The 20,615-nt window shown below is 41.0% G+C and overlaps 1 protein-coding gene across 3 annotated transcripts in view; it reads left to right on the forward strand.

Moving 5' to 3' along the window:
• The first annotated feature begins 1,275 nt into the window (after positions 1 to 1,275).
• atrip (ATR interacting protein) overlaps positions 1,276 to 20,615 on the forward strand; it is a 32,753-nt gene continuing 13,413 nt past the window's right edge. For 2 of the 3 annotated variants that reach the window (XM_055648284.1, XM_055648285.1), the window contains exons 1-7: positions 1,276 to 1,428; positions 8,441 to 8,899; positions 10,856 to 10,938; positions 12,563 to 12,733; positions 14,236 to 14,354; positions 16,849 to 16,991; positions 18,796 to 18,903. In XM_055648284.1, coding sequence (XP_055504259.1) covers positions 8,458 to 8,899; positions 10,856 to 10,938; positions 12,563 to 12,733; positions 14,236 to 14,354; positions 16,849 to 16,991; positions 18,796 to 18,903 — 1,066 coding nt within the window. In that variant the 5' untranslated portion in view covers positions 1,276 to 1,428; positions 8,441 to 8,457. The remainder of the gene's footprint in view (positions 1,429 to 8,440; positions 8,900 to 10,855; positions 10,939 to 12,562; positions 12,734 to 14,235; positions 14,355 to 16,848; positions 16,992 to 18,795; positions 18,904 to 20,615) is intronic. The other variant, XM_055648286.1, reaches the window with a different exon arrangement.

Raw genomic sequence — 20,615 nt, forward strand, 5'->3', positions numbered from 1 at the left:
ATTGCACTGAGGCTGCTCCAAAGATACTAGAGGAGCTCCTCCAGTATCTTTGGGCTGCTCCATGGCTGGAGCTGCAGCGAGCGACTTGCCAGCCCGCCAAACACTGGCCAGCCCAGCAAACACTCGCCAGCCCCGGCTCCCCGTCCGCATCTCCCCCCAATGTTGCTTCCATCCCTCCCTTAGCCCTGGCTCTCCAACACTCGCGGCCCTTGCAGATGATATGAGTTTTGAACTCTCGTTGAATTTCTCATGACAGAGCGTGAGAAATTTGTGATCAGTGTGAGAGTGTGAGAATTTGGCCAAATGCGTGATTCTCACGCTCAATGCGTGAGAGTTGGCAGCCCTGCATTCTACGATAAATAGATTACATGCGGCCCCTATGCTCGTTGGACCCCAGGCAACTGTCCAGCGTGCCCATGCGTTAAGACGCCCCTGCCCTGCAGGACCTATACACCAGGAGATGCAGATCCAGAGCCACCAAGATCATGACGGACCCCTACCACCCCAGCAACAGACTGTTCCAGCTGCTACGCCTCCGCTGTCACGCTGCAAAAACAGAGGGGATGAGACGGAGATTCTTCCCACAAGCCATCAGGACTGTAAACTCTAATCTCACCAGGGTTTAATTACTAGGTACACAAAAATGCTGGAGAAACTCAGCGGGTGCAGCAGCATCTATGGAGCGAAGGAAATAGGTGACGTTTCGGGCCGAAACCCTTCTTCCCGCATTTTTGTGTACCTTCGATTTTCCAGCATCTGCAATTCCTTCTTGAACACAGGGTTTAATTATTGTTGTGTCTTTTTTAATTGTAAATACTGGTTCTGTTCTTCTTCTTCTTGCGTGTGGCGTGCACAGCCTAAAGTTGTAGGACAACTTGTTCTATTTGATCTTGTTTGATTGTGCACGCCGGGTTGATCAAAGATCTTATAGCTTCGCTATAAGATCTTTGGGGTTGATTGCATTTGTCGAAACAGGGCGGACCATGGGAAGCAAAGATCTTATAGATGGGAAGGTTGCAGTCTCCCACCCCACTGGTTCTGTTCTGTATCCCGCAGGCATTGCCACTTTCATTTCACTGTATATCTTGTATGTTCATGTGACAAAGGTGACTGACTATATATATATATATATTTGTAAAAATAAACAGTTGCAATAACTGAATATAATTCTGTCAATAGAATAAAATACTTTATTTTAAACTTGTTTAAACGTTTAAAATAATAGATGGCACAGAGCATTATTCTCAGTGATTCAAAACGCGTTGCGGGACTGTCCCGTTTGGACCTTGCAGGACACCGTGGGCCAATCGGAGCGCCTGATGGAGGGACGTGAGCGGGAGGGTGCCGGGAGGAAGTGAAGCGGCGATTGGCTGCAGCGACGTGGCGTTGCTAGCTGCGGACAACATGGTTGTGGCGGTTTAAGAGCCGGTGAGTATTGGGTCTGGGACTTTGCAGCCTAGTAGTTGCTCGCATTGATGCGGTGCATGGACAAGCCACATCGGCCCAGACATTGCATTATTCAATAAATAGATGCGAACTCTGATGTGTAGGGAGGAACTGCAGATATTTAAGAAAGAACTGCAGATGCTGGTGAATTGGAAGATAGACACAGCATGCTGGAGAAACTCCACGGGTCGGGCAGCATCTATGGAGAGAAGGAATTGGCGACGTTTCGGGTCGAGACCCTTCTTCAGGCTGAAGATCCTATAGGATCTTTGCTTCAGACTGAAGAAGGATCTCAAACTGAAACTTCGCCAATTCCTTCTCTCCAAGGAACTGCAAGTGTCTTGACTTCTCTCCAGGAACTGCAACCCACGATGGACACAAAATGCTGGAGTAACTCAGTGGGCCAGGCAGCATCTCTGGAGAGAGGAATGCATGAAACATCACCCTTCTCTTCAGGGATGCTGCTTGTCTCGCTGAGTTACTCCAGCATTTTGTGTCTATTTTCGATGCGACACGCACTTTCCTAGCTGTACATTAAGCTTCCTGGTCGTGATCTTGTGGAATAATGAAGTATTTTAATCGAGTATCAGGGAGATAGACCCAAAAATGCTTGAGTAACTCAACAGGACAAGCTCGACCAGGGAGGATGTGGGAAAGAAGAAAAAGCGAAAGTCTACAATATTTTCTTCTTATATAGTGGCATCGAGCTGAAATAGACTTATTTTTCTCGCAGGTCTCTGCCTGAGCAATTGGTCGTTTTTCAACAACATGTGCACTCCTGTTTTTTAGCATTGATGATTTGTGTTCCTGATTCTTTAAACCTGACCATGCAATGGGCTGAGGACACTGAGATAGAGTGGAAAACTTTGTTATGCATGCTATCTACTAAAATGATACCATATATGAGTACATGAGGTAGTGCAATAGAGAAAATAAAGTGCAGTATATAGTGTTACACCTAGGGAGAAAGTGCAGATTAAAACGTATAAGGACCTACGTATGAAACGTAGAAGAACATATAGATAGGCATAAGAATACGAACAGGCAGTTAAGATTTGGTCTTGGCATCATGTTCTGCACAAACATTGTGGCCTGAAGGTCTTGTTCCTGTGCTGTATTGTTCTATGTAACAAGGTATATTGGGAAGTGATCATGTAGAATATAAATTCTCTATTTGCAGGGTTTATTTTCCATTAGAATCCTTGCCTCGTGTGAATTTTTCTTTGTTATTGAGCTATGCTGGCAGAAATAAGTCCATCTGAAGTGACATATGTCCAATTTCTGCCTGAAGGGCAAAGGTCAATTGCAGCACCTCACATCCTGCCTTGTAGAAATCACTGCATTTAATGCAGGACAGAAATCAAGAAAACAACTGCAGGTGCAGGAATTTGAAACAAAAGAAGAAATGCTGGAACTCAGAAAGTGAAGTAATATAGGTGGAAAGAGAAACGAGTTAATGTTTCAGCTTGAAGACTCTTGAGCACCAAGGAAGCAAGTTAGTCTGAGAAACAGAAGGTGGGAGGAGGTGGGTGTGTTCTTCTTCTTCTGTCGTATGTCTTTTAGACCTGCAGCTCCGTTGAGGCGAGCCAGGCCAACGTGTCATCGTCCAGGTCAATCAGACCTCGTTCACCATTCGGTGGCTGGTGTTTGGGGCAACTGGTGAAACAAGAGCTGAAACAAAGGAGCGATATGGTGGATAGCCATATCCACCATATCCACCAAATAATGGACTGTTAAGCTATATATAATGTTGCCAAATATTGTAAAGTATGTTCTGGCATACTGAGACACACTGAGCATGCCAGAATATACAAATGAAAGCAAAAAGGGGGAAAAAGAAAGGCATGTTCCACCAGAAGCAAGGATAGGATGAAGAAGGATGCAAATTGTCTGCAATGGGATGTAGTAGAACATAGTTGCAGACAGAATATGTATGGGGCTGTGAGGTTATCTGTTTTACTTGGGAGACTTTTGTTTGAATGGAGAGAGATTGTAGAATATGTAGGGATTGTAGAATTGTGCGAAGGTTCTCTTTGTATAAGTAATATTGGAAGTCAGCATGCGGACATAGCAAGTAGTGCTGCTGCACAGCTCTGGGGCCTGGGTTCAATCCTGATCTCTTGTGTTGTCTGTCTGGTGTGTGTACCACCCTGTGGATATTCCTAGGTGCTCTGGTTTCCTCCCACATTTCAAAGGCATGCTGATTGGTAGAATTAATTGGTTTCTGTAAACTATCCCTTGTGTAGCAAGAGAACTGGGGTAGGGTTGATGGGCATCAGAAAGAGAACAGGTTGGAGAAAAATAAGTGGGGAAATAGGATTGATTTATTTGCTTTGAGAATCAACATATAACTCAATGGGCCAAACAGCTTTCAATGTTGTAATAAAATATGAAAATGTGAAGGATAGCCAATAATTAGTAAGGAAAATTGAATGTTTTATTAACATGCAAAAGGAATTGAAGACTAGGAATGCTTGGAAGTCTTGCAGTAACTGTACACGCTCTTGGCAAATCCCTGGACCTTTGGTACAGTATTGAACATTATTTAAGGTGGGATATTCTGGAATTAGAGGTAATTCAGAGAAGGTTCAGCAGGTTAATTCCCGGGATGGCGGGACTGTCATATGCTGAGAGAATGGAGCGGCTGGGGTTGTATACTCTGGAATTTAGAAGGATGAGAGGGGTTCTTATTGAAACATATGAGATATTTAAGGGTTTGGACATGCTAGAGGCAGGAAACATGTTCCCGATGTTGGGGGAGTCCCGAACCAGGGGCCACAGTTTAAGAATAAAGGGCAAGCCATTTAGAACAGAGATGTGGAAACACTTTTTGTGAGTCTGTGGAATTCTCTGCCTCAGGTGGAGGCCGGTTCTCTGGAAACTTTCAAGAGAGAGCTAGATAGGGCTCTTGAAGATAGCAGAGCCAGGGGATATGGGGAGAAGGCAGGAACTGATTGTGGTTGATCAGCCATGATCACATTGAATGGCAGTGCTGGCTTGAAGGGCCGTATGGCCTACTCCTGCACCTATTGTCTATTGGAACAAAATGTTTGTCTTATAAGAAAGAATTGAGCAAATTAGGTTTCTAGTCACTGGATTTTAGAAGGATAATTGTTGATCTGCTTGGGACATAGTGTCATAGAGCATAGAAATAGGCACTTTGGCCCATCATATGCATGCCATCTGTTGTACACTAACTCCATGTGTGTTCCGTGGCCTTTTATACCTGTCATTTAAGTTCTTATGGTGATAACAGACAATAGGTGCAGGAGTAGGCCATTCGGCCCTTTGAGCCAGCACCGCCATTCAATGTGATCTTGGGTGTAAGTAAGTTTATTGGCCAAGTATTCACATACAAGGAATTTGCCTTGGTGCTCCGCCCACAAGTAACAACATGACATACAGTGACACTTACGAATGACTCAGAAAACTCTAAACATTAATAATAATAAAACATTAATGATAAAACACCATTGATCAAGCCTGTGAACCAGCAGAATTCCAGATCAAAGGGAGGCTCCAGATTTTTGGCTGTTGAGTAGAGCAACTACTCGTGGATGATCATCCCCAATCAGTACCCCGTTCCTGCCTTCTCCTCATATCCCCTGACCCCACTATCTTTAAGAGCCCTATCTAGCTCTCTCTTGAAAGTATCCAGAAAACTGGCCTCCATCACCCTCAGAGGCAGAGAATTCCACACTCACAACTCTGTGTGTGAAAAAGTATCTCCGTTCTAAATGGCTTACTCCTTATTCTTAATCTTTCTTAAATGTTGTATGAGTATCTGGCTCCACCACGTTGTCCGATAGTGTGTTCTAGACTCCAACCACCATCTGATCCATTCTAACCCCTCACTTTTAACAGCTCTACTTTTACAATTATTATTGTTTAACTATCTATCCGTAATCAATTTACAATCAATCCGCAAGGCTCAGTGCTGTGAGCCCATTTATTTACAATATATATTAATTATTTTTTAGATGAAGGAATTAAATGTAACCTCTCCAAGTTTGAAGAAGACACAAAGCTGGGTGGCAGTATGAGCTGTGAGGAGGATGCTATGAGGCTGCAAAGTGATGGATAGATTGGGTGGGTGGGCAGATGCAGTATAATGTGGATAAATGTGAGGTTATCCACTTTGCAGGCAAGAACAAAAAGGCAGATTATTATCTGAATGGTGTCGGATTTGGAGAAGGGGAGGTACAACGAGACCTAGGTGTCCTTGTACATGAGCCACTGAAAGTACGCATGCAGGTGCAGCAAGCAGTGAAGAAAGCTAATGGCATGCTTGCTTTCATAGCAAGATTATTTGAATATTGGAGCAAGGAGGTCCTACTGCAGTTGTGCAGGACCCTGGTGAGACTGCACCTGGAGTATTGTGTGCAGTTTTGGTCTCCTAATTTGAGGAAGGACATTCTTGCTACTGAGGGAGTGCAGCGTAGGTTAACCAGTTTAAATTCCGGGATGCTGGGACTAACATGATGAAAGAATAGATCAACTGGGCTTGTATTCACTGGAATTTAGAAGGATGATCTTATAGAAACATATAACATTCTTAAGGGATTGGACAGGCTAGATGCAGGAAAATTGTTCCCGATGTTGAGGGAGTCCAGAACCAGGGGTCACAGTTTAAGAAGAAGGGGTAGGCCATTTAGGACTGGGATGAGGAAAAACGTTTTCACCCAGAGAGTTGTGAATCTGTGGAGTTCTCTGCCACAGAAGGCAGTGGAGGCCAATTCACTGGATGTATTCAAGAAAGAGTTAGATATAGCTCTTGAGGCTAACAGAATCAAGGAATATGGGGAAAAAAACAGGAACAGGATACTGATTCTGGATGATCAGCCATGATCATATTGAATGGCACCTACTTTCTATGTTTCAATGTGTCTATCTCCCTCACAATTGTATGTTTTTCAATCGTCAATGCAATACGGTTTATTTGTCACATTGCACAAAAAGTGCAAGTGAAATGAATATGTCAGCAGCGATACAATGATAAAGAGCACACACAAAAACACAATAAAAATTTAACATAAACATCCACCACAGCATTCATCACTATGGTGGAAGGCACACAATTTGGCCAGTCCTCCTCCATTTTCCCCCGTGATCGGGACCTCAACCCTCCGCAGCCGCCGTTGCAGGCGTCCAGATGGTAAGGACAAGGTACGAGTCCAGGTAAGTCCAGAATCGGCTCTTCCCCACCGGAGACCGCGGCTTTAAGTTCGTGTAGGCCGCAGGCCGGCGGCCGAAGATTTAAAGTTCCCTCCACGTCGCAGCCAGAAGCGCCGCAGACTGCAGGGCCGGCGGTCGAAGCTCCCCTCCAGGGGTGATGGTTGGCCGCGGGTCAGCAGTGATGGCTTCTTCTTATCCCTGGGTCCCCCACGAGGGATCCCGGGCTGTAGACGCTGCGCCAGCTGGAGAGCTGTGCTGACCGCGGCTTCAGGCTGCCGGTCCCCTCCAGCGAGCCCCAGCGAGGGCTCCGCGTTGACAGTCCACGCTGCACCCGCCGCCGGAGCCCCGAGCCCCGTGCGCGTCTCCGGGAAAGGCCGCACCGATCCTCGCTGTTAGGCCACGGGGGAGGCGACCTAGAAAAAGTCGCCTCTCCTTGGAGGAGGCGACCGAAACGGTTTCCCCCTCACCCCCCCCACACCACCCCCCACACAAAACACACAAAGAAACATTAAAAACATACTTTAAAACATACTAAAAAAAAAAAGAAGTTGAAAATAACTAATGCGCTGCTGACAGGGCTGCCACCATTGCAGCGCCCCCACCGACCAGTCTCTGCTGCAGGAAAAATAAACCTAGCTTACCCAGTCTCTCCCGACAACCCTAATGCTTCAATCTAGGCAATATCCTGTTCAAATCTCTGCATCTTCTCCATTCTTATAATGTGTATTGTTTAGTTCCGTGATACAGCGTGGAAACAGGCCCTTCGGCCCACTGAGTCTGCACCGACCACTGATCGCCCATACACTAGTTCTATCCTACACATTAGAGGTCAATTTTGACAGAAGCCAATTAACCTACAAGCCTGCACATCTTTGGAATATGGGTGGAAACTGGGGCACTTGGAGAAAAACTACACGGTCGCAGCGAGAATGTACAATCTCCGTATAGACACCACCCGTAGTCAGGATTGATCCTGGGTCTCTGGTGTTGTGAGGCAGCCACTGTGCCGCCTAGACTGGCACACAATACTCAAGGTGTGGCCAAATCAAAGACTGAAGAAGAGTCTTAACCCGATTCCTTCTCTCCAGAGATGCTGTCTGTCCCACTGAGTTACTCCAGCTTTTTGTGTCTACCAAAGTTTTATAAACCTGTTGCATGATGTCCCATCTTTCTATGCTGCAGCCAATGAAGGCATTCAGTATTTTCATCACACTATTAATCTGCGCTGCCACTTTCATGGATTTTTCGACATATCCGTATGCCCCTCTGTTCATCATCATTCCCAGCCCATATCATACCTGTTTTACAGCCCAAATCCACGAGAACAATTTTGGTTTCTCTTGCAAACTAATTTATATACCTCATACATTCACATCCAAGTTGCTAATGTTGTTAATGCCAAACATTAAGGGTTCCGGCAATATTTCTTGTGATAGACACTGGTAACAGGAAAGCAACCAATCATGATCCGTTTCCTAATACCAAGCCAATTTCCGCCTTGGATCCTGTGGGCTTTAACATTTTGTACCAGACTGCCAAACGGGGACTTATCAAAACCCTTGCTGTTGTCCGTGTAGATGATATCTGCCGCACTGCTGTCATCAATATGCTTAGCCAAATTTGTTGGGCAATTTTCTGTCCATCCCTAATCACTCCCTGCCTTTCTAAGTGGCGATCAATTTTGTTCCTTAGAATTCCATGTTTTCTCTTAGTATTTTGTTGAGTGAGATGAAGAGATCTTCTATTGACTTAAAGAAAGAGGTATTTTCCTTTGGAGTGGATTATGCATGTTTTATTTGTTGGTCGTTCTGTCTTGCAGAGTTTAATGTGGGAATAATGTCATCAAACTCTCTCTTTATGAACTCGGGAAAGAAACGAAACACTTCTATTATTTATAGCGTGGAAAATTTGCCTTCACAAGTTCCAGTTTCAACCTTTTCGGGATTGTCAAACCGAGGAAAAAAGAATATAAGTCATGGAAGTGAAGGATTTCCACCAAACAAACGTCACAAGGGAGAACAAGCAAAAGATGCAAAAGCAAATGAAGATCTCTTTGGGGATAATGAAGATTTCACTGCTGATGACTTGGAGGAACTGGATATTCTAGCTTCACAAGTTATAATTCAAGAAACGAAGCCTGGGTCCAATGCTCCCACAACATCAGTGACTGATAAGAATAACAAAGACATGCCAGTAGTAAAAGACTATGCAAATGCAAAAGATGCCTCTTTTTCCACAAGAGCATTAAACAGCGAAAATATAGCAAAGGGACTTCATGGTAATGTTTTATTTTAAATTGTGGTATTTATGATAGTAAACGTGAAGCATTATATTAATTCCTTTAAAAAAAATTATTTTCCTTGGTCCAGTCTTCTGCTTCCCAGCATTTTTCTGTTGGCTCTGAGCAACCCCTCTATCCCATTCTCACTCTTTCTCTGTAACTTATTCTTTTTCTCCAACTACCGATTTACACCAAGAGTAATTGGCAGGGCCATTTCACCTGATAGTTCAGAGTGCATTTTGAATGTGGAAAGAAATAGGAGGAAATCCAAACAGCAAGCAGCACCAGAGGTCAGGAACTGCAGCCATGAGGCAGTAGTTTTACAGGCTGTGCCACTGTCTTCTTGTTGACGAAGGGAGTTGGAGCAAAAACTGGCACAAGAAGAAGCAATGACAGTGATGAGGCTCTACTACTGTGCCCGTATTATTTTGGCACTACTTCCATGAAAACAGAATTTTTGTCATGGTATGCCATTATGTATTGTAGCACAATAATATTGTAATTGCAAAGTAGTGGAATTGATTTTGTAACCAACATTTTGTAACCAAAATTCTTACACATTTCCAAGTGAGTAGTTTCTACTTTCTACATGATCTTGAAATTAATTCTTTAGAACTTAGGAGGTAATGAAAGACGTGAAAATGGGTGAAGCTTAAGGCAAAAGATTTGAAAGAGCAACATTGCGTAGTTTGCGTGTAGTAAAGGTTTAATTTGCATTTAAGATTATTCAACTGAACTAGCGACTCGAAGTGTAGGCAGATTGAGCTGATGGTGACTGAATCAGATGGCTTAAAGTTTATTGAATAATTCTCATTCATGTAAAAAAAAATTGTATTGGCAATCCAAGAATATATACGTTGCTTTATAAATGGCAGTGTTGAAGAATTAGAGATGGATGTCATCCACAGATCTGTTGAGAGTGAATCAAATAATTAGATTAAATTTTTATAATATAAAACTTTATTCCAGGGTTTTATTATTTTTGAATCTATGGTCCATCATTTATCTGTTTATAATTGGGACTACTCTTTTGTGATGAATTGACAAGCCATAGTGCTTGTCACAATTTGTACCAATATCTGTGGATTGTAATGAATAATTCGACCATTATTATTTGCATGCATGTGAAACACCCACTGACACAGTTCATTTCTCCAATACAATACATTACATCCTTCAGTTATTATAAGACTGGTATTATTCCAAGTGTGAGTGAAATTATAAATTGTATTAGAGGGTTAAAGAAACAAGTGTAGTGAGCTGAACAAGATGTGGTCAACATATGCTGTATTTTTATATATTTGGAGGAGAAAGAAAAAAAAGTATTAGAGGGGATGTACTTTACAGTTACAAACAAAATACGGGTGTGGGAGAAGTCAAGTGAGATAATCTAAATTGATAAATAGCAAATGGAAATGAGGAGTGAAAAGAGGACATTTATGTTGTTGATAAATTAAAAATAGTAAGCCCAAGAGAGGAATAAAAGGAACAAGTGTAGGAAGGAACTGCAGATGCTGGTTTACACCGAAAACAGATACAAAATGCTGGAGTAATTCAGCGGGACTGGCAGCCTCTCTGGATAGAACGAATGGGTGACGTTTCAGATCAAGACTGAAGAAGGGTCTCGACCCGAAACATCACCCATTCCTTCTATTCTGGGATCCTGCTGAGTTCACAAAAGGAACCAATTTAGGACCAAGGTTGTGAGGAAAAAAAGTGGAAAAATAAAATCGAGAGAGTGGTTGAAAATAGTTAAACAACAATCTGAATTCGTTATGGGTAGAAAGGTATGAAGAAAGAGTTTTGTTTTACATTTTATGAAAGTTAGAACAAGAAAAAGGCACAAACAATATTATATATGTGCACCTGGTGCATGTACAAGTTGAGTCTGCACATCTTCTCTGCACATTGCAATTTAATCGTCAAGTGACTTTGTTCATTTTTGTTCCACAGAGAATGGTCTCATTCAGTGTAAAAATGTTGATTCATTTGGCTTTGAAGTTCTTCAAGAACAACACAGCAAGCTGAGGGAGCAGGTGGTGTACATTGTGCTTTTCTATAATTATGTTTTTTAGCGAATCAAGCTGGCAAATACGATGAAGATAAATACCATATTTGGTATCCAGTCTTTGCATGTCATTTGCTGGTTGACTACCTGTCTTAATGGATCTGTCATCATGATCTTGGAGAACGTATTTAAATTATTCCTGCTTGTGCTCATATTGTACTCGTGGCTGGCAATTTGTTCTATCTCAAATTGTCATTACATTGATTTTGGCAAAGCTAAAATGCTTTAATGTTAAAAGTATGTTGGTGTTTTTGTAGGGTTTGTATGCATTTATTGAGTCATTTCTAATCTCAAGGCTGTGTCAAAACAATTGACGTGGTCTGCAGTAAGGCAAACCAGATGTTCTTTGGTTTCAACATTCATGAAAACTTTCAGTGCATTTTCAGAGATTTGTTATCTCTGAGTTAGAAGTCTACTTAACAGCCAAAGGCTTTAATTTTTATAGCACTTTCATTGTATTCCGCCACATTGTTTTATCCCGTGAGCTGATTATAATTATATAATGTTTTGGATCTTTATGATCCATTTATTAACAAGGCTTTACTTATTCTTCCCCATTCTCCCCTATGGAACTTTTCTGTTTTGGTTGAGAGCAAAATATCAGAAATGTACAATTATTATTAGAACAAAAAAAGCTACTGTTGGTTACTCTTGCATGTCTAAAAAGGAATTTCATGAATAATTAGAACACCAAAAAGAAAGTCCTGTACCTCAATTTTCAGAGATATTGCAAGGAACAGCAAAATAAGCTTTGATGCTAGATTATGTTTGTAAGTCTTGTTTTTGTATTCAGTGCAGCTAATAACTTTTTTAAATTGTCATTATGGGTTTATTCATTCGACTTGAATCTTATTTTTCTTGAACTTTAATCTAATCGCTACTTTAACTGTTCATAACTGTGGGTGAACCTCAAAATTAATTTTGGTAATGCACGTTTTTTTATTCCATCAATTGAACTGAAATAATGTTCGTATACATTATTTTGTTAAATTCTGCGCATCATTTTCCAAAGAGACATATCCTGCCCTAGTTCATACAATTGTCACGTTTATGCGATGTACAGGAACTTTCATGGTAAATCGTTTTGGGCTGGTCGATACTGTGGAGTTCTGTGTCATCCCTTGTGATAATATGGAATTGAATGAATGAATGAATGAATAAGTTTATTGGCCAAGTATGTACACATACAAGGAATTTGCCTTGGTGCTACCATAACCATATAACCATATTATATGGTTATATGTACACATACAAGGAATTTGCCTTGGTGCTAGTAACAATTAAGAATGACACATAAAACATAAAACATTAATAATAAATTATACATTCATATAGTTGTGTATTACCATAATATCATTTTTTTTAATTTCTACTTTTAAGAGATTAATATACTACAATTTTGCAATTTAAAACAAATCTTGTATGTACCCAAGTAGCAGTCTTCATTCAGTCTTTGAATATTTGCATTTCAGCCAAATTTAGTTTTTTTGCATCCTAACCGTTGCATGTTTAATGAATATTGGTATATAAAATGTTTGATTTAATTATTTTTTATGTTCTCTGTGCATTAAAAAACTATCTTATTAATGTAGTTTAATGAAGTACAAGAAGAACTACAGATAAAAAAAGGTGAGATCAAAATTCTGCGAGATTGTTTACGGCGTGTGGAATCGGAGCACGATCAACAGAAGAGACTGCATTTACTCAGTGAGCAGGAGAAAAGTGAAACACAAAACCAAAGAGAAAAGGACTTCTCCAAAAAGGTATGAGGCGTACAAAACTGTGGATCAAAGACCAATTTATATTTAAACTTGCAGGAAGGAACTGAGGGGTGCTGGTTTAAACTGAAGATAGACACAAAATGCTGAAGTAGCTCAGCTGGGACAGGCAGCATTTCTGGAGAGAAGGAATGGGTGGCGTTTTGCATCTCGACCCAAAACAACATCCATTCCTTCTCTCCAGAGATGGTGCCTGTCCCGCTGAGTTATTCCAGCAGTTTGTCTATCTTCTATTTCAACTTGTTTAACTTCTGCTTCTGAACAGAAGCTGGAATATTTCTCAAGATTATTGCTGAGAAAAAGTTGTACATAAATATGCACCACCATACTTTTCTTTGTTGTGCTATTCTACAATTTCTGAGAAGGGACAGAATGTTTTTAATTTCCTTTTATCTGTGAATAAAATTTAATTAGCTGTGTTGACAGCTTGCCTAAATTTTGAACTTGTATTAAGTTACATTGAGCCTTATTAAGTTACATAGAGCCTAAGAAATGGGCCATTCCACCCAATCGCTGATTTATGCTTTATGCATTATGCTTTGCACCAACATCTTCTCACCTCTCTGTATCTGACCCTGTTCGCATAAAAAACATAAGGAAAATGTAATGACACCTGCTGTGCAATTACTCAAATGCATTGTATTGATACAATTTTATCAACTGCTCACTGTTTTAAGTGCATTTTCATCTTTCAAAAAGGAAATACACTTTTTAAAATATGAAAAGACTGTTTTTTAAGTTTCCCCTTGATTCTTGAATGCGCTATGTCTTGTGTTGCAGACAGTCCTCTAGCTGATGAGATTATTCTTCAAGGTGTTGAATATCAATGGGTGGCTATCACATTGGTGTCATGATTTTTTGGTTTTGGTTTCCTGGTCCTCCAAAAAATTTACAAATGGAATTTAAACTGGAGGTGGTGGGGGAAGACTGAAGCAAGAAAGGGTTCTTGGGGAAAAAATAGCTACCTTAAATTTAGTTGCATGTGGTTGGGTAACTATGGTAGGGTGACAACAATTCCATGCTTTAATTGTACGTTTCTCCCCTTAATGTGAATAAACACTGCTACAGATTGCCTTTTGTTCAACTAAAGAACATTGCCCCTAGACACTTTATTTTTATTTTCTTCCATTCTTGTTACAATCAGTAATTCCCATCCCAAGGAGTGCTGAAGCTCATGGTAACAGTGTGATATTGTAATATGTTGTAATGTGATATATGTGTAATTGTAATGTGATATGTAAAGCACTTTGGGGTCAATGAAAATTGACTATAAATGTGCTATATAAATATAAATAAACTTATTATTATTATTATTATTATTATATTACCTAAATCAGCAGCTATGGCTTTTTTGCCGCTTTATCTCTTTAGTGAAAGGATAAAATAGACAGATTCAACATGTACTTTCTCAACTTAAATTTACTATGAGCTAACTTTACTGAGTATATTATATTTGTTGTAACTTTGACTACTTTTGTAAATTGAAGGTGCAGTCATTGCAATCTGAACTGCAATTTAAAGATGCAGAGATGAATGAGCTGCGTACAAAACTCAAAAGCTGTGAAAGAACCGCCAAGTCTCCAATCATGTGTGTTGCTAAAGTCAGGTATGTGACGTGTTTAAAATGTGGCAGTTAGATACATTGGATAAAATAAATTCTTCTGATTTAGCTTTTTTTTTGTTTTTGGTCTTTCCTCCTTTTAATATTTTATAAAAGGTTAGCTAATAAATAATATCTACACAATATCCACATCCTAATCTGTGCAAAAGACTAGAGAAGTCTGAGACCTATTTGGATGGTATGTAAGGATAGATAAAACACCTCAGGAATGTAAATTCTGCAATACTTATTATCGACATGGAATTTGAAAACCTTAGTCCTTGAGAATAATCAGTTTGTTTCCCATGAGGAAAGTGTTAATTCATACAGTTGAACTTTCATTAAATCTTTGTATACTTCTGTGATGTTGGTTCTGTGAATCGTTCATTATTTTATTCAAATTGGGGAAACAATTTTTGTTGACTACTATAAATAAAAACTTAAATTGTGTGTATCAGAGTGTGTTTTGCTTTTTTGCCACTTTTATTTTAGCCAATCTTATTCATTAACTGGACTAAGAGGGACCCGTTGGATCCCAGTCACACGGGAGGCCTGGTCCCCCAGCGCAACCCATTCCCCAATGCAATATTCCACCATCATCCATAGCCCCTAACTGCGTATAGGAGCAGGGAGGTTCTACTGCAGTTGTACAGGGTCTTGGTGAGACCACACCTGGAGTATTGCGTACAGTTTTGGTCTCCAAATCTGAGGAAGGACATTATTGTGGAGGGAGGGGATTCTTGGGATGTCAGGACTGGGAAGTGGATAGGGTGTGTGGCTTATAGAGAAACTTACAAAATCCTTAAGGGGTTGGACAGGCTAGATGCAGGAAGATTGTTCCCGATGTTGGGGAAGTCCAGGGGGTCACAGCTTGGGGGTGTGAGTGGTGAATCTCTGGGCCACAGAGGGTAGTTGAGGGGAGGAGGGGAGTTGTGTGGACTTGTGGGGGAGGGTGTATGGGGGGGTGGATACTGAGTTGGTGGTGTGAATGGCGGGGGGGGGGGGGGTATGTGGCGCAACCCATTCCCCAATGGTGCGCAGGGGGGGGTCTTTGTGTGGGAGGGGAGGAGGGAAGTGGGGGGGGGAGGGGGGGGGGTGTGTGGGAGGGTATGTGTGTGGGAGGGTGTGGTGTGGGAGGGGGGGGTTCTGTGGGGTTGTGGGGATGGGGGGGGGTGTGTGTGGGGGCGGGGGAGGTTGTGGGGGGGTGTGTTTTGGGGGGTGGGGGGTGTTGTGGGGGGGAGGTTGTGGGGAGTGAGCTCGGAGAGAAAAGTCGGGGGAAGAGCCATGGGGGGAGAGGGGGACATCACGGGGGAGGGGGGGAGGAGCCAGCGAGGGGGACCAGAGGGGTAGTGGCTGGAATTGACGGTGCGATGGGGACTCACAGTGGGCGCTGGTTGCTGGTCGTTCTCCGCCGGGATCTGAGTCTCCGCTTTCTGTTTGGCGACATCTCCAACTCCGGGCTGGGCTGGGTCGGGTGTCCCGATGCTGGGCTGCTGCTTGGGGCTGGGCTGCTGCTTGGGGCGGGGCTGCTGCTTGGGGAAGGGTGGGGCTGGGCTGCTTGTGGCTGGGCTGCTTTGGGTCTCTCCGATAGTCCGGTTGGAAACCTCCACCGGCCACCCTGAGCTCCAGGGGAAGAGACTAATCCGCTCGGCGTCGACTGGCAGGAGAAGACATCGATCTGCGCACGCGCTGTTTTTAAGATTTTTAAGCCTCGCTAACTTTTACGACATTCAACCGATCAGATCTAAACTTGGTGCAATCGCAGGGCAGGACAACGGTGAGTGAACTGGCAAAAAATCGTAGCGCTATCGCAAACCCTTTTTGCGCAAATAGAAAGACCGCCAAACCGAAAGATAACACGATCAGAGTTTTAGTTATACATAGATGATGTATTTTGGATTTCACTAATGTTCAAATTTCCAAATGAGAAGAATCGGGACATCAAATGTACATCTAATTGCTTTTTCTCTAGTTTATGAAATGATTCGACCTGGCTGTTCTTTCACACAAAATGTGTAATTTGATCACCATTAATAGGAATTGCTGAGATATCTGTGTTGCATGTATTTGACCATTCACTTTCAGGACTGTAACACTTTATTGTTACTTCTTAAGCTTTTATCATTCATTCCCACTGTCTATAAGGTCTGAAATAATAAAGGTCACTTTCTTTGATCTTGTCAGCCTTGTTGCTATCTAGATATTTATCTCTTCATGGAAAAAGGATGAACTCGTATAGCTTGCGATTTTTTTGTTATCCTGACATTTACTTTTGTTTAAGCCTTTTTCAAGCATCAAATATCTAATTAATAAATTAATCTTAAAAATGGAGGCGAATACAATTTTTGTATCAAAAATTGTGATGTCATAAATTCTCTATGTACAAGATGTTTAAAGATGTTAAGTTCAAATTGTTGGCAGCGTTTTTATGCATTTATGCATTCTGTAATAAATACTAATCTCTTAAATATAGCTATATTGAAACAAACTATATCTTTAGCCCCAGGGAACATTTGTCTGGATCCAATGCTTCTCAAACTGGAAAAAAATATTTTCCTGATAAAAAGTCGTTTGCTGCAGAGATGTCCCCTGTGCATTCAGTTTTATCTGCTTCAACAACTAACCAACTTGCACTTGATAAAGGTGATTTTTTTTAAGCTTGTATTAAAAAAATTATTATTAGCATTAAACTATGATTTTGCTTGTTTAAATATTGTACGAATGTTTTAAGTTACAATATTTTTTTATAGGGTATTATGAATTTTATTTTTCTTTACATTTTTTCCCGTTGAATTTTGTATCATCCATACTCGTGTCCAAATGATATCTAGCTAGTACAATTAGTTTGAATGTTTAAAACATGCATTATTTGCACACAATACAGAAACTGCATTTCCTTCTTTGAGTAATGTCTTTAGGTTTATAAACTAAATAAAGAGATTATTATATTGTGTAGGAAAGAACTGCAGATGCTGGTTTAAATCGACCGTAGATCACAATATGTTGGAGTAACTCAGTGGGGCAGGCAGCATCTGTGGAGAGAAGGAATGGGTGACGTTTCAGGTTGAGACCCTTCTTCAGTCTGAGATTGTATTGCCATTTAGAACAGCACAATCTATTGTCTATAGTTTTGTACTTACAGAAAAAAAGTGTCATTATGTTTCTGTTGCAGGTAGGGTCTGCTTGAAAGATTTCATAAAATGCTGATCTTGCACATGTCAGCAGGAAAACAGATGAATTAAATATTTACTTTGAAACAAACAATATAAATTCAGCAATAACTTTTACATAGTTTGATCAGTCAGCATGTGAATATCAAATAACCAATGAGAATAATCCTCAAAAGTAGTGGAAACAAGAGAACCATTGTTGGAGGATAAAGAAACAAAAAGAATCTTCAGAACAATCCTGCTTTGCAAAAACTGAAACAAGAATACTGTTTCTGCCTGCTTCAGATCTTGCTTTTAAAATTGCTCCATAAAGGCGAGCTGAAGCTGCGATTTCCTACTTGTTTGTGTATTGGCCGTATTTCCATCATTGTTGATCATGCTGAGACAGACACGATAGTTTCAGTGCCATTGTTTCTCTGTACATTGGGCATCTGCTGAAGCATATGACTTGAACATGAGGAACATAGTTAAAGGCCTGGAGGTATAGATAATCAGTGTATCATGCCCTTGCTAAACTATGTTTAGAATTTTGCAGCCAACATTGACTGAGTGCCTTCTCTATCCACTATCTTTTCAAACAATTGTTATCTTATTTTCTCCCACTATTCAGAGATATATGTTATGACATCAGTGACCGCATTATTGAATCCTTTCATTGAAGTACAATGTCACGAATAGATAATACATTCATTTGACAGAGCAGGGAAATGTTTATTTTTCTGTGAAAAAATCTTCAATGAAATCCTAGTTAAGTTTGTTCAACGAATTAAAAAAAACATTGGGTATTTCCGAAAATGAAACTCTGCTGAAAGAATGGGAGTAACTAACAGCTTTTAAAAAGGATGTCAGCCAGAGGAAATGTATCAAGTGAATGAATGTTGCCAGATTCTTTGTTGGATCCCCCCCTGCTGTTTGCAGTTAACATAAAATGCCAGGATACAACAACACAATTAAAGTTGCAGATGCTGATCAGAAGAGTAGATGTTGTGGGGTTGAGGCCATAAAAGGTTTTAAGCCCGAAGGCACAGACTTATTTGGAAACAAGCAAATATTGGTGTTTGCGAATTGGCAGTGGAGGCCAGAGATTTGTATACTGATTAGGACATAACCGATTGTGGTTTGAAAACTTAAGTTTAAGCAGCGCAAAGAATGGGAGGTTGGGCAGTAAAGCTTTTGATTTGGAGGTGGAAATAAAGGATTACAGTGACTGAACCACAAAGAAATCGGTGATATTGTGGAATTATTACTTATTTTTAACTTAACTCTTACACTAACAGAGACAAGAGATTTGAAAGAATTCCACATTGCCAAGAAGGAAATGTCCCAAAAAAGTTCTTGTCTTAATTCCATCCAGGGAAAAATATTTCGCAACAGGCATTCTGAAGGTAAATGATTATTGTAGTTTAATGTGCTTGAAAAAATTACACATGATATAATTAATTGGCAAAATGCACACCCATGCTTATGGAATGTTCTTGCGATAATGTTTATGCTGTTAAACTGGGCATGGTCTTACAGTCCATGTGATATGAGCAGAATTAGGTCATTTGGCACATCAAGTTTACTCTGCCATTTAATCATGGCTGATCTATCTTTCCCTCTTAACCCCATTCACCTGCCTTCTTCCCATAACCCCGGACACCCATAATAATCAAGTTTTACTTCATTTTAAAATTAATCATATAGGCTGCACAGTGGCGCAGAGGTGCTGCCTTACAGCGCCAGAGACCCAGGTTCGATCCTGACTCCAGGTTTGTATGTTCTCCCTGTGATGTGCGTGGGTTTTCTCTGGGAAGGCGTATAGGTTTGATGATTAATTGGCTTAGTAAAATTGTAAATTGTCCCTAGTGTGCGTAGGAGAGCATTGGTGTGCGGGGAGTGTTGGTCGGCACGGCCTCGATGGACCAAAGGGCCTGTTGCCGCGCTATGTCTAGACTAAACTAAGCATATCCCTTAATGTTTAATCGTCTTTCTTTATCGCTTTGCCTATGTTTAATAATTCTTGAATTTTATTGCACAGCACAAAGTGGAGTCTGCAAAAATATGTTTTATGTAGTCCATTTCAACCAATGCCTATTTTAGCCGAGTAAACTGTTTATTAATGGAACACAAATGCACCTGATCCAGTTTTTTTTACTAGGCAAACATTTTTTTAAGGTTCCTTGTGTAAGTGTTTGGCAATTAAAAGGTGCTCAGTGCATCAAAAAGGCAGATAATGGAAGTAAAGCTTTTTCAGTCTCCACATATAGGGTGGAATTCTTTGATGCTCATCAGTCATGACCATATGAGCTCTAGGTTTCTGAAACTGTGGAGGTATTGTCATCCCTTGGGGAACTGGAGTTATTTCACTAGTCAAAGAAGACATTCTAAAAACACATTTTAAGGTTTAAATTAATTGTTTAGTTTAGTTTGGAGATACAGCGCGGAAACAGGCCCTTCGGCCCACCGAGTCAGCATCGACCAGCGATCTCTGCACACTAACACTATCCTACACGAGGGACATTTTACATTTATACCAAGCCAATTAACCTACAAACCTGTTTGTCTTTGGAGTGTGGGAGGAATCCAAAGTTCTCGGAGAAAACCCACGGGGAGAACGTACAAGTCACGTCAAGAGAGTTTATTGTCATGTGTGTCCCAGGTAGGACAATGACATTCTTGCTTGCTGCAGCACAACAGAGTATTGTAAGCATAAATACAGAACAGTTTAATGTGTCTATATGGCATAGACCATATATATACACATAAATAAACAGATAAAGTGCAATAGGCTGTTATAGTTCAGAGTTTGTTTGATGGCGGGTTTAATAGCCTGATGGCTGTGGGGAAGAAGTTGTTCCTGAACCTGGATGTACCAGATTTCAGGCTCCTGTACCTTCTACCTGATGGCAGCGGAGAGATGAGTGCGTGGCCAGGATGGTGTGGGTCCTTGATGATTGTGGCAGCCTTTTTGGGGCAGCGACTGCGATAGATCCCCTCGATGGTGGGGAGGACAGAGCCGATGATGGACTGGGCAGTGGTCACAACTTTCTGCATTATTTTCCGCTCCTGGACGTCATATAGACAGCATCTGTATAAACTCCATATAGACAACATC

Source organism: Leucoraja erinacea, chromosome 16 (assembly GCF_028641065.1).
Source record: "Leucoraja erinacea ecotype New England chromosome 16, Leri_hhj_1, whole genome shotgun sequence".
Classification (NCBI taxonomy): Eukaryota; Metazoa; Chordata; class Chondrichthyes; order Rajiformes; family Rajidae; genus Leucoraja; species Leucoraja erinaceus.